At 41.7% G+C, this 14,637-nt stretch overlaps 1 protein-coding gene across 1 annotated transcript in view; it reads right to left on the bottom strand.

Annotated features, from left to right (window-relative positions):
• Positions 1–3,672: 3,672 nt before the first annotated feature.
• The window catches only part of LOC147888357 (phosphoglycolate phosphatase 1A, chloroplastic-like), a 32,473-nt gene continuing 21,508 nt past the window's right edge, over positions 3,673–14,637 (bottom strand). The window contains exons 7-12 of the mRNA XM_087392263.1: positions 7,268–7,327; positions 6,970–7,022; positions 6,761–6,858; positions 6,523–6,622; positions 6,138–6,241; positions 3,673–4,388 (exon numbers count right to left, since the gene is read on the bottom strand). Of these exons, the coding sequence (XP_087248389.1) occupies positions 4,285–4,388; positions 6,138–6,241; positions 6,523–6,622; positions 6,761–6,858; positions 6,970–7,022; positions 7,268–7,327 (519 nt within the window). The 3' untranslated portion in view covers positions 3,673–4,284. The remainder of the gene's footprint in view (positions 4,389–6,137; positions 6,242–6,522; positions 6,623–6,760; positions 6,859–6,969; positions 7,023–7,267; positions 7,328–14,637) is intronic.

The raw sequence follows: 14,637 nt of genomic DNA, 5'->3' as shown, positions 1-14,637 counted from the left end.
CTAAAAGTTGGTTGTACCCACTATAGACATTCATGGAGGAGTATAATTCATGCCCAATTACTTTATCTAGTATCCCATCCATCAAAGGTATGAGGAATAGGTAGAATTTTTTTGGGGATTAAGCTTCTATATTCTTTAAGGGAAGGAGCTTGTTGATACTTCGAGATACCACCACAATGAGAAATAGCTAATCACATTTTTCAATGACAAATAGAGAGAGGATCTCTACTCCTCCACAATGGTTCTTCTTAGGTTTATGAATGATTTTAAGGTTGAATTTCCATAGACTTTCGTACCATTTATATGTGAATTTTGTTTCATTGATCAATTATAGAAATGCTTAATGGTCTACCTAGAAACTATAAGGGTTGCGAAGTACGTAGTAGAAAAATTACGGAACACTATAGACCATGCAAAGGGCCTCTCTCTTGGTGCCTTAATCATACATTCTACTCGATAAATTTTAACTTACTCTATCATCATCCTAAGTGGTCCCACACTTTACATAGAAGGTGCAATTAGCTAGATTCAACAAGGTGCCAATTTCTTATTGCAAGCCAACTCTATTGCCTTAATCGTACATTCTATTCGATAAATTTTAACTTACTCTATCATCATCCTAAGTGGTCCCACACTTTACATAGAAAGTGCAATTAGCTAGATTCAACAAGATGCCAATTTCTTATTGCAAGCCAACTCTATTGGCAAGGAGCCAATGGTCTACTTTGGTGATGCTTATTGGCACATGAGCGACCATTAGCTCTTGATGAGGCACACTAAGAAATCACAAGTGAACATTTTAGAGTTATCCCATAAGGTTGTGTTGACAAGCTATGGTGGGAGCCTTTGTTTCAAGTTGTACTCCAATTTTGCAAATAGTGTGATGAGTGCCAACAAGTAGGGAAACCCCTTCCAAGTAATCTTATGCCCACTCAACTGAGCAGACCATGGGAAACTTTCCAAAGATGGGAGCTTGATCATTGGGACCCTTCAAGCAAAGCACTCGAGCAACACAAAATAGATACAATCTTGTTCCAACTGATTACATGACTAAGTATGTTGAGGCAAAAGCACTATTGGATAACTCAAAACTCATAGAACCTAAACATTTACCTCCAAGCATATCATGTCACTTTTGTTGCCCCATCAAGTTTGTAAGTGACCAAGGGAATCACTTCATGAAGGAAGCTTCCTTTGTTCTGACCAAGGACTTTATGGTGATGTAGAAGATGCATACTACCTAGTTTACCAAGATGCAATAGTAAGGCCCATAAGATTGATTGGGATCAAATTTCAAGCAGTAATATGGGCCTATAGAAAATTCAATACATCTCATCTCGAGGTTTGGAGGCCACCAACAACTTTGAAGTCCACATGTTAGCATCGCACAAAGACACAAATTGTTTTACCAAATCATGATTACTTAAACCTACCCTAGACATCATCATGAAATCCTCACAAGAGAAGGAACCTCATTACTGACAAAAAATCCAATCATGAAGAAGGCCATGAAGACCACTTGGTATTACCTATAGTTTCTAGTTTCTCATCGAAGGAGTATATCATGACGAGGTGAAAAAATTTTAACATGAAGCACCATATGAAGGACTAAGGACCTCCTAGTCATAAAATATATTGTTTGAAATTAGTTTTCCCATCAGTTACAAACTATACAAGAGTTCATACTGACCTTCACAAGACCAAGCTCCAAAATATATTAAAACGTACTATAAAAACTCAAAGAATGAGATGAAGTTGAGAACTAGGCCTAGATGGCTAAAACCAAGTTGGATATCCTCAAAGAATGGGAGAAGTGGATCTATGTAGGTATGTAAGCACTGGTCCTTGTACTATTGTCTTAAGCCTACCCTTGGTAGTTTGAAGCAAGAGTGGGGGCAATGGAATCCTAGTGTAGAGAGGGAAAGATTTGGAGTGCAACTTTGTGTGAGCCATCATATTGAGCATGCGAAGTAGTTTCTATTGCACAAAAGTATGACAATGTGTCACAATTCTTAGTTCACTTACCAAAGACATGACGTGCGTTGACTCAATACGGCTGCAATTTAGAGGGTTGGACATAATCTAGTCATTGGGAGCTTGAAGTATTGTTATCAAAATAACATTAAACTTACAACTTGGGGGTGAGCGATCTATTCATCGATCTTGGAGTGTTATAGGAGCTAAGGACGAGCTTTGGGGGGTTGCCCACTAGGCAACAAGACACACTCTATCCTTGGTTGTGAGGGGCTTGTGAGGTGCACTAAGAATAATATGGTTGGAAGCATTGAGCATTTGGAGCTCTTCCAAAGGTATTTCTTACAAATGTTTGGGGAATGCTCCTCATGAACTCAAAGGATGCGAATCCACCCTTGGCTTGATAATGACTTTGGACTTCACATGCCATTTAGCTTTGAAGTATTGGTGTTGCACTTGAACTCAACATTGCCATCCAAATGGTCAAGGTATTTTAAAACAGTGCAATAGTTAAGTTGAGAAAGGAGAGCGATGTTGTGACATTTGTGCCTCAACTTGGGTTTGTCAAAGGTGCATCAGTTTTTCTTCGTAGTTTTGGATTAGAGGTTTGCCAAGGACAAAATAGGCCCAAGCAACATGCAAGTTGAGGACTCTCAACTTGTATAGTTGAGAGTTTCAACATATCCTCAAGACACGAGACCTCTCAACAAAGCCAAGGGATTGAGCGATAACTTAGTAATTGAGGAGGACAAGGAACCCCTAGACCTAACAAATAGAGGAATTATATAGCTCATTTAACCTAGACCATGCTAGGGCAAGTACTTGAAGTAGCATTTGGTGTATTGAGCATTGCAAGAACGGTCCAACATATGGCCATGTAGCAAAACCTTGCAACAACGATCAAGTACGACCAAGAGAATAATAGGAAGAGGGATGACCAACCCAAGGTGCTCAAGAAGGCAACTCTCCATTGTGAGGACATTGTGATACAAAATCTTGTACGTCCCTCACTATGGAGTTCGATATTCAAGTGCAGACATACATGTAACCCCGAGCTGCAAATAACAGATTCTCTTGATCACTTGCTAGCACAAGGCCCATATCTTAGTTTTCACAATTGCTGACTGGATTCTTTAGAGCACGCTACTAAAGAATGAGAAATTATGAAAGGAATTGGATGCGCTAGCTGAATCAATGATAATTGATTAATTAATGCAACAAGCCCAAATTCTCATCTGATTGTCGAATCACAATGATGGAAAGCAACGATCTACAGAATATCATTAAGCCTGAAGTAAAATTTGCGAAAATATATGGTATAAATCTTACATTATTTTATATTTTATTCAGCTTAGTGCATGATTACACGTTTATGGGAGACTCGTCCATGCTTATGGGTGAACATATTTCCCAAACGGTTAATACAAAAGTTGATGTTTGGCCTCATCACCAATTTACGTACATGTTTCTTATGCTGTGCAGTTCTGTCAAGGCTGTCATTTAAGTTAATTGTAACATTCAGGATAAATGCAAGCCATTTTGTGTTGAGGGATATACTAACAGATGAACAAAGACACCCTGCATGGTAGCAAAATGGAATAGGCAAGAATTGAGGCAATTTGTAGACAGCATTTCTCATAGTTCATCCTCGATGCTCTGCTGGGTTTCTCTCACATTTCAGAGTGAGAAACCCTGATGTTGTAATACATAGGACGGGAGAAAGAGGGGGGTTATATCATTCTTTTCCCCAAAAAGAGGTGGTCACCTCAGATAAACTTTTCCTGCTGTAAAATATATATGGATAGACTCATTCAAGAAAAATAATCAGCTTGAGTATACAGCCATATACCTTCACCACATGGGAAAATTCATTGAAACATCTCCACACAGGAATTCTTTGTGTGCCAAAAGCAGTCTCTTTAATATCACAGTATCAGAACCATCAGAATTGGAGGACAACTTACATGGCTTCCTGATTTACTGTGAGAAGCAATTAGGGATATCATAGAAGCATATATCCCAAACAATGTATAGTTTCCTAGATTTGCTGAAGTCAACTGGGAAGATATATCCCTAGGACATGCAAAAGAATATTTTTCACCCTCTCCTGACGATCTGATGAAAACTGATACTTCGGAGAGTCTTGGGCATAGGTAATATACATTTGCAGAGTCTGAATGCAGGTAATTTACATGTGCAGAGAAAAAGTAGAAAATTTTAAGGAAAAACTAGAAATTTAATCTGCTCAAAACCAAAAAATAACTGTACATGTGGCCCCATATTATGATGAAATAATATAAGCTTCCGTTCTCAAACGATTGCTTTTTTGGCCAGTAAATCTGATATTTTATTTGCATAGAAGTCTGGCTGGATATTGTTTGCCGGATCCTTAAGGGTTTCCAGGTTAGTAACACCTGCCAGAATCTCAAATAATTCAGAATCCCTTCCATCATCAACATTCAAAATCACTCCACAGAAAGCCAACTGCCAAACAAAAACCAAGATTTACAAATAAATACAATGACCATTGTTTGCCTCATATATTAAAAGCATAGTACACAAACTTTATCAATAATGCATACTGAGACACTGCAATGACAATTCGGGTCGTCTTCAACCATTGGATAACAGCATCACCACAAGGCATCAAGCAAATTCACTTGACATCTGTATTAACCAGCTGAATCGAACAACAGTAAAACAGTGTGGAACAAAACAAAGCACAGTGCTACTGTTGAGCTGGAACACAGAATTGCTTTTGAGAGTTCTCTTACCTTCTGAAAAAGGAAGTAACATATCATTCCAACTCTATCATCTTAACCAAACCAGAAAGCATAATAAGCATGTCCAATTCTATCCTTTTCGGCAAGGATTCAGGGCCAGCAAAGGCGCCAACATGCGCACCATTGCCTGGGCCAGCGAGGCACAATCAGGCAACAGGTGGACTTAACCAAGCTGGACCAGGTTTCCCAGTTGGGCTGACCATGTTGGCTGGTTGGCTGACACAGGTCAGTTGACCTGGTCGCCCAACTGGCTGACACAGTTGGCCAGGTTCAGGCCCTATTAAAGGGGCCCTAGCTCTCCACTTTTGGGCATTCATTCCAGGAAGCCTGACCTTCATTTCCACCATCCAGGCCTCGCATTTACTCCAGCATACAGCAAGCAATCCAGCATACTGCCGCATCAGCATGGAGATCAGGGCATCTCCTCAGCAACCACAAGTGGAAGTAACCTTCAAACACATCCTGAGAACCTGTATGCAGCTGTCTATCACACTCGGTCATGATCTGATCTGAGTTTTTTTGAAAAAAACTCATCTCTATTCACAAAAATCCTTCTTGTCTGAGGATTGGCTTCACAGACAAAAATAGAAATGAAAAATGCAGAATCATGGCATGCAAGGTGCAGCCATGTGAGCTATCACAGTTTGGAGTTGTTGCAGTGACATGGATGGTACAGGTTATGCTTTCTTCTCCTATACATTTTTGTGCAGGGGCATATTGGGAAAAATGCACGGGAATGCCTTCCAAGAGACTGATCTGTGAGACCTGACAGGAAATTACAGCTCATAGACAGTCATGCATGTGAGGACACCATCTTTGGGACAGTATCTTTATTTTGCTCCGTTCATAGATTAATTTATGGGTATATCCCCTAAAAGAAAAGTCAGATGTCTTTCATTTCTTCAAGCAATTTGTTGCTATGGCTAAGAATGAGTTTGGGTGCAAAGTGCAAACTTTGAGAGCAGACAGAGGGGGGGAATATGTGTCTGATGCCTTCAAAGAATTATTGAAGGAAAGGAGGAGTATGTTTGCATTGAAAGAGAGTATGTTGCAGGGAAGGAAAGAGGGATTATGGATCAGTGTACAGCCCCATGTACAGCACGCAGACTCAGGGATCTAGGAGTGTCTTGGAGGTATCAAGACACCATCTTTTGGTGAAGACAAAGGACCACAGTTTGGTGGGACTTTGGCTGTATTGTGTTGATTGGAGGGAAATATTTGTTGGTCCTATATCTCTCTTGAGCATTGTCTATTTACTGGTCTACAAATATATGTGAAGCACATTAAGGAAATTTGTGATTCCACCAACACCGGGCTATTCTATCAGTCTTCTGCTGTGCGTTCCCTCTGATGGTATGCAAGTACAAGTGTCCACATTACCTGAAAGGACAAGAAGAGTTTTGCAACCACCATTCTGGCCAAATAGAATATCAGTGTCTAAGCGATCCCCCACCATACAAATTTGAGACTTGGTGATGCCAAACCTGTAGCAGATGCAAAATATAATAAACATGACCGGAAGCTAGGGAATTCAGAGCAAGTATACAAGTGCACATGTTTAAGATGCATTATGCACAACTAGATCCTAAGCTAAAATACTCGTACCCAAAACAAATCACTGTTTCATATTAGATAGTGTTCTTCATTCCACATAAAACCCTAATGAGGAGAATTAGTAGCTAAACCCATTAGCACAAAATATAGAAAGACAGTGATGAGTCATTCATTAGCAGAAAACATAAAAGACAGTGAAGACCGTTTGTACTTTTTAGATACATAGTCCATCATGAAGGTGGATGGTTTTCCCACAACAAGAGGCTCTTTCTTTGTGGAGCCCTTGATTGCACCAACCATTGAACCTCCCCCTGTCACAAGCCCACGTGTGAATCAGAAAGAATATCCAAAGAAAATTGAAGCATCTATACCATCCAGTAAGGCTTTAAAACATCATTCAGTAGTATCCTGGAAAGAAAATTGAATGGGTGCCTGAAAGGACGCTGTACCTGCCCATTCTTGTGCATCTGTTAGGTGGGTAACAGCATCACAATTGGTGGCTATGAAAAAACAACCTGGATTTTCTCGGATACAGAGGGTACCATACCTGTTACACAAATATTGCTTCAATGTCAAACAATAGAGACCATTTTTAAATATGCTATTATCATCCTTGTAGAAATTAAAGAAACAGGCAAACAGTGGAAAGGCCACTTACTGTAGCTTGTAATAGTTCACATATCTATCAAAACCAACAACTACTGCTCCCACCTGCCATTCAGATTGAGTATAAACATCTCCAAGTTGTGACATATGATACTTTTACAAACTCTTACACAATGTTGAGAATGCAATAGTATGGGAAAAATAGATAAACGTAATCTTCATCTACAAACAGGTCTGGATATGGCAGCCATTTTCACTAATTGAACTGTCAATGTTTCACCTCCTTCATTTCTATTTATTGCAAAACACATAGAGCTTCTGAAAACTTGAAGTTAAAGGTGGCATTTTACATCATGATCATGCTCCATAAGTGCACCAGGCGTCAAATCAATCTTCTTGTCTCCATCTTCCTGCCCATAATCAGAACCAATATGTGTCAATGGTGAGGAAAGTGTTGCTACTAAACAAAAATTGTTGCAGTTTCAACCCAGCATGGAAAAATAAAGCTTTTCCCCTAAATTACTTCCCTGCAGATCATCCTGCACACTATCGCAACCCCTCTATTGCTCTCCTCTCTGTTACTTGAGGCTGAAAGAAAATCTCCTTTGTTACCTAACAACAAGCTTTCAGCTTTACAATATGATGTTCTTATTTTATGGATCATCCACAAAATACTGAGTCTAATCTCACTACTAGGGCCCTATAGTGAACAAATCAAATATACAAGTACATATATGTGATACACCTAATAAAAGGGCATACACACCATGACTAGCTGAATAGTAAGAAAACCGATTCTCCTGGGTAGCTAAAGGTGTCTTGGCAAGATGGCAGGTTATGGAAGCCTTACAAAGGTCTGTAACAAAAACATAGACGGTACTAAGGAAAAGTTAAGTAAGGTCCACTGAAATGGTCAGTATAGTGAGCCATATAGATTTATTCATTTCAGGGTTTTAGGAGCCTCACTAAGCATGCTGTATTTATAACCATTTGGTTGGTACCATACTGTGCAGAATGTGTAGTGTCGAATCCCAGACCTGCGACCACCCTCACGCCCCATCTTGGGACCTACAACCTTCCATGAGGTCTCCAGGACCCCCACACTTGACCTGCCCTGCCGAAATCACCTCAATCACCCCTCGTACCTGCTTTGTATTCTCCTGGCAACTGGCTGCTCTTGCCGCCCGTTTTTGGAGCTCACAGGGCTCTCATAGGCCTAGGCCTGGTTCGGGCAGAGTCACCTTTCAACAAGGCCACCGCATGTGCCCAATGCTTCTCCACACACCTTCACTTGATCCTGAGGCTTCATAGGCCCCTTCTGCCTCAACCTGCACCTGAAGGAGCCCAAGTCACACAGCTGCCCGGGCCTTCCATCCCCACCAGAATCCTCGCCCTGACCAAGCCCTCCACCTAGCCAGTACCACAAACAACCCTCCCCACTTTATCCCTCTCAATCGCTCCTTCTAGCTGTCAACGACAGAAAGAGAAAACCCAAAGTAAGAGAAATGCAACGTAAATAAGGGGGCTTTTTGACAGCTCCCCTCCATCATCAAAAGAAGATAACGCACATCAGAAACCAAATCCAAAGAGGGTTAAAAAAGGTGTTGACAGAATTCCGTTTTTGCAAGACGATAGAACTGTCATTTCCATCACTACGTCAACACCGATCTTTTTCCATAAAAAAGACAGCAGGGTGAACAGACTTTTTTGGCACTGATTTCGAGCATTTGTGGGCGTTCTTTACCACCTATATGATGCTATAGAGCACCCAGTGGGAAGGCACAAAGACAACTATGGAAAAAGGCCTACCACCGGCACACCCATCAATGAGCAATACTGGAGACTTCATCTCTTAAATGATGGAATGCATCTCCCTGTTGAACAGGCTGGACTCTCAATCCGATATGCAAGAAGCCTTGAAGACAAGAGAATGATGCATTGAGGAAGTCAATGGATGAACAAGCCTCATGCATTGAGGCTTTGGAGCTACTATCGGGACGGATTCTAATGCTTTGGGAGCCTCCAAACGGAAAATGTGGCCTTCAAAATGAGCCTGGAAGAGCTCAAAACAAGTCATGGACAGATCTTGGAAGATTCCAACAAGGTAGAAGCCAAAACCAAGGCAATATGGAAGCTCGTGCCAATGATGCAACTATGGACACAAGGAGTGACAGGATAGATCTTTAAGAGTCATCCAAGAGAATTTGACGAGGAGAAAGAACGAAAGAAAGAAAGGTTATTAAAGTCTTTGAAAGACCAAAGGGTCTATGAGACTGAAAAAACTCCATAAAATGAGAAAAACCCTGAATGGGTGGAGCCACGAAGCAAGCATCCGCACCCAATACAAAAACAAATACTGAATATCTATACCCATGGGAAAAAATATACATTTGCAATGTGGTATCAATGTGGCGGTCCTCTGTACGCTGTCTAAGAAACCAGGTCCACTAAATGACTGAGAATGGATAGGTGTAACCAAACCTTAAGATACTTGAAAATACTTTAGCAATAAAATCACTGCTATTATGACACTTTTGAGCAGTTTGCAACACACAAAACAGCTTCTGGAACAAATCGCAATGTGGCTCTACTCCTTGGAATAGCTTGTAGAGGATCCTGGGCACCCTTAGACCAAATCGCAGCAATTCCCTGCAATGACAAAGCTCTTGACATCTCTGTTTCTAAGAAGCAACATAATGTCTGTAGATACACTTAGAGAAGTTTCCCATCCGGTACTTATATGTCCTTTCTTAGCAAATCCATGCCTCTTTCACTTGGAGTTGACTACTTCTTTGATTTTCACAAGCCGGACTAGGGATAGTTATGAAATGATTGCTTCTTCCAAGGGCTTTGTATTCCCCTCAACTTCTTTGGCTGCAACACAATCTTTAAATAGGAATGAAAAAGAAGCCATAAATCGGCATTGCCAATATTTGGGCATATCATACTCATTGACTTCTCATTCATGAGAGGGGTCTTCCTGAAACAAATTTCAAGAAAACAGTCCACTTTTCTTCTTGTATTGCCATACTAGGTCTTCAAATAGACATAAGGCAAACTTTATCAACATGGAAGAGATACTTAGCCTTGTATATTTCTTGGAACCTTTCTTTGACTTCTTTTCTTGAAAGACCCCTCGAGTCATGGATTGATTTGCAGATATACTGATACTGTTTCCAAGTAGCGTGAATCTCTTCTTAGAATGGCTTTAGAATGAACTATTCTAAAATAGATTCCATTCACTACACAAGTGCTCCCAATTCTCAATGGTCTTCTTGCTACCAAACACTTACTGTGCTGGTCAAACATAAACTTGGAGGGTTCTCAAACTTTCCAAAAGGACATATAACTGACAGATGACTGTAAAACTCTGTCACTTTGGATATAATCCATGAGAAACCATAAGAGTTCTTGTATAAAACAAATCCCAATGGAAACTATTGAATGATAGAATCCTGAAGAAAATACTGAGTCAATAATGACCATAAAATGCTGCCATATTGAGGGCTGGTACTTGAGCATGTCATGCTTCATAACAAGAAAACAACAAAACTGAATATCATAACGGGAATCCTGAAGAAAATACTGAGTCAATAATGATCATAAAATGCTGCCATATTGAGGGCTGGTACTTAAGCATGCCATGCTCCATAACAAGAAAACAACAAAACTGAATATCATAACGGATGAAAGGGAGTGAAGGGGGAAGAAGAGCAAGAGAGTGAGAGTGAGAGAGACACTCAAGTGCGGGTGTGAAAAATGATGAGCCACACCACAAACTCACTTGTGTTTTATTAGGATTAGGTTTACCCTATGACTGTCTTAAGACAGTCATAGGTGTCCTATCTTTTAATGAAGGGTTGGCAATGTGCCTTTACCCCAACAACCTCCCACCTAAAGGCCAATGTGCCTAAAGGGGAGAAAAGAATAAAAATTACAGCAATATACAGTTACTGTATACAAGACCATAAAGTAAGAATGGTCTCATCCTAATCCCATGATGTGGCGGCAATGTGCAAACCGCTCTGTAGGCAAGCTCTTAGTGAGCAAATCTGCAGGATTATCATCAGTATGCACTTTCACAAGCTCAAGTCGCTTGTCTTCCAGTACCTCCCTGATGAAATGATATTTCACTTCTATGTGCTTGGTCTTCTGATGAAAGACCGGATTCTTTGCCAACATGATAGCACTCTGACTATCACAATGCAAAACTGGCATATCTCCTGTAATGCCCAAATCTCCCACCAGCCGAGTAAGCCATATTGCTTCCTTGCAGGCCTCAGTGGCTGCAACATATTCAGCTTCTGTGGTTGACAGTGCAACGCATTTCTGCAACCGAGACACCCATGATATAGCACCTCCTGCAAATGTGAAAATATAACCGGTAGTAGACTTCCGGTTATCTGCATTCCCTGCATAGTCTGAATCTGTAAAACCATGCACCAATGCATCCTGCCTACCATAGCATATGCACAAGTCTTTGGTACCTTGAGATACCTCAAGACACCTTTCACTGCTTCCCAGTGCCGCTTGCCTGGATTTGCCATATACCTGCTGATGACTCCCACCGCAAAAGCAATATCCGGACGAGTGGCAACCATGGCATACATCAAAGATCCAACTGCAGATGCATACGGAACCTTGGCCATTTCAGCCTTATCATCATCTGATCTGGGGCTGTCCTTACTGCTGAGTTTTAAATGTGGAGGCAACGGGGTACTAATAGACTTCCCCCCCTCCATTTTAAACCTCTGCAGTACTTTGTCAATATACTCCTTTTGTGACAGAAACAAAAGTCCCTTGGACCTGTCACGAGTAATCCTCATGCCAAGAATATGATTTGCATCACCCAAGTCTTTCATATCAAAAGACTTATGCAGTTGTTTCTTCAAAGCACTAATCTCATGCTGAGATTTACTGGCAATAAGCATGTCATCCACATATAGAATGAGTAGCATCAAACTGCCATCCTTTGCCCATTTGGTGTACAAGCAATGATCGGTCTCACACCGATGATACCCTTGGGACTGCATGAAGGCATCAAACTTCTTGTACCATTCCCTTGGCGCCTGCTTGAGTCCATACAAGCTCCTCTTGAGCTTACACACAAGCTGCTCTTTCCCTTTAACAGCATATCCCTCTGGCTGACTCATATAGATCTCATCATGGAGATCTCCGTGAAGAAAGGCTGTCTTGACATCCATCTGACATAAATCCATGTCATCATGAGCAACAAGAGCCAACACTGCTCTCAAAGTAGTCATCTTGACTACAGGGGAAAAGATCTCATCAAAGTCAATGCCCTTCTCCTGCTTAAATTCCTTGGCAACCAATCTGGCCTTATACCTAGGTAAAGCATTTGAATCCACTTTGACTTTGTAGACCCACTTGCATGGCAAAACCTTTCTGCCTGCAGGTAACTGGACCAAGTCCCATGTATCATTCTGAAGTAGGGAGTCCATTTCTGACTGCATGGCTTTCTCCCACTTCTTTTTCTCTGTTCTTCCCATAGCTTCCTTGAAGCTGGAAGGCTCACCACAATCTGTCAGCATGATGTAATCAGCCACATTATTGGCTCCTGGAACAAACCTGGCAAGAGGCCGTTGTACACGGGTGCTCCTCCTAACAAAATGTTCCGGATTAGGCTGCTGTCCAGCCTGTTCTTCATGCATGACGGGTGGCTGTACCACCATATCTGGCTGTGCTACAGCTCCATCTGCTGGCATATCCAGTGGTGCATCATTGGCAAAATTATCTGGCTGATTTTCAGCCTGTATACCCTCTTGAACAGGGTGATCTGCAGCAGGCTGCTGCTGCATATAAATGGGCATTCTTTGCTGTCCAACATCATCATAAATAACCCTCTTGTATTCCACAGGTTGCACGGGTTCCTTGTGTACACTATCCTCTTTAAAGATGACATCATTGCTGCGTATAATCTTCCGTTTAACGGGATCCCATAACCTGTACCCCATTTCACCTTCGTCACCATAACCCATAAAGATGCATCTGATAGACTTTGGATCCAGTTTGTTGCGCAGTTCTTTGCGTACATGAGCAAAGCACTCACAGCCAAATACACGTAAGTGCTTATATGAAGGTGGCTTGCCAGACCACACCTCCTCTGGCACTTTCAACTCCAAAGCCTTGTTTGGCGACCTGTTAATAATGTGAACTGCTGTTTGCACGGCTTCTGCCCAAAAGCCATGGGGTAATGCAGCATAAGACAACATACATCGAACCTTCTCCTGAATAGTTCGATTCATACGCTCACTTGCACCATTTTGAGATGCATTATGAGGGGCTGTGAGTTCCTGTTTGATGCCCTTAGCTTGGCAAAACTGCACAAAAGCATGTGACAAGTACTCACCCCCATTATCGGACCTGAGGCATTTCAGCCTGCGTCCTGTCTGATTCTCAACCTGAGCAACAAACTTCTTGAAAGCATCTAAGGCATCTCCCTTATGCTTTAAGAAATAGACCCACACCTTACGTGTGGCATCATCAATGAAAGTAATAAAATATTTTGCACCCCCTAGTGATAACTGTGGCATCTTACACAAATCAATGTGCACTAGATCAAGTGGTGCTCTATTCTGGGGAGTTCTCCTCTTATGAGGAGTGACAGAGTGCTTGCCAAATATACAATGATCACAAGTAGGCAAATCTGAAAAAGAAAGAGGCGGCAGATAACCCAAACGTGACAGTTCTTGCATTCCTTTAACAGACATGTGTCCCAACCGGCTATGCCACAATGAAACCTTTGGCAGCTCGGTTATGGCAACAACATGATTACCCACACTGGAAACATAAAGGGGGTACAAGGTATCACTCTTAAAACCCTCAGCCACTACAGTCTGGCCATCAGTAATCACCCATTTGGAATCCCCAAATGTGGTGTGGTAACCACTGTCATCCAATAAGCCAGTGCTAATCAGATTTTTCTTGATTTGCGGCACATGGCGAACACCATCAAGCATAAATGACCGTCCATCAGGAAATACTATCTGTATACTGCCAATCCCTGCAATCTGACATGCATAGTTGTTCCCAAGATGAACAACTCCATGAGTACCTGTGTAGGAAGTAAACCACTCCCTATGAGGAGTAACATGAAAAGAGGCACCTAAATCCAAGAGCGAGGTGTGCATGTCATGGCCATCAATAACCAAAGCATGTGCTATTACAGCAGAAGAGCATAAAACATCATGTATGTCACTGTCACTGTCCTCTGCTGCAACATTCACTGCATCCAAGTCATCTGCCTTGGCCTTGCCTTTGCCTTTGCTTGCATTTCTTGCATCCTTTGTTTCAGCCTTCTTGGCTTTCTGATCCCGTATGAACTTGAAGCACTTAGACTTCACATGTCCCTTCTTGCCACAATAAAAGCATTCAATGTCCTTTTTGCCACGGGACTGACTGCGGGATTTGGACTTACTAGCAGATCTCCCCTTCTGCTGAGTCCTGCCTCTATCCTGTACCTGCAAAGCATTTGAAGACTTGCTGCCCGCATTATTCTTCCTGCTCATCTCCTCCATAAGGAGAGAGCTCTCTACATCAGCATAAATAAGAGTGAAATTCGAGTTTGACAGGGTGGTCTTGAAAGTGTCCCAACTCTCGGGGAGGGTACACAGCAAGAAAGTAGCCTTGAACTCCTCATCAAGGTTCAACCCCTGTGCAATCAGCTGTGTAAAGATGGCATTGAACTCACTCAAGTGCG

The sequence above is a fragment of the Dipteris shenzhenensis genome, chromosome 21, assembly GCF_047967505.1.
Source record: "Dipteris shenzhenensis isolate YYH24624 ecotype China chromosome 21, Dip_SZ_1.0, whole genome shotgun sequence".
In the NCBI taxonomy this organism is placed as follows: domain Eukaryota; kingdom Viridiplantae; phylum Streptophyta; class Polypodiopsida; order Gleicheniales; family Dipteridaceae; genus Dipteris; species Dipteris shenzhenensis.
Note: the sequence above shows the minus strand (reverse complement) of the source record. Positions and strands in the feature narration are given on the sequence as shown.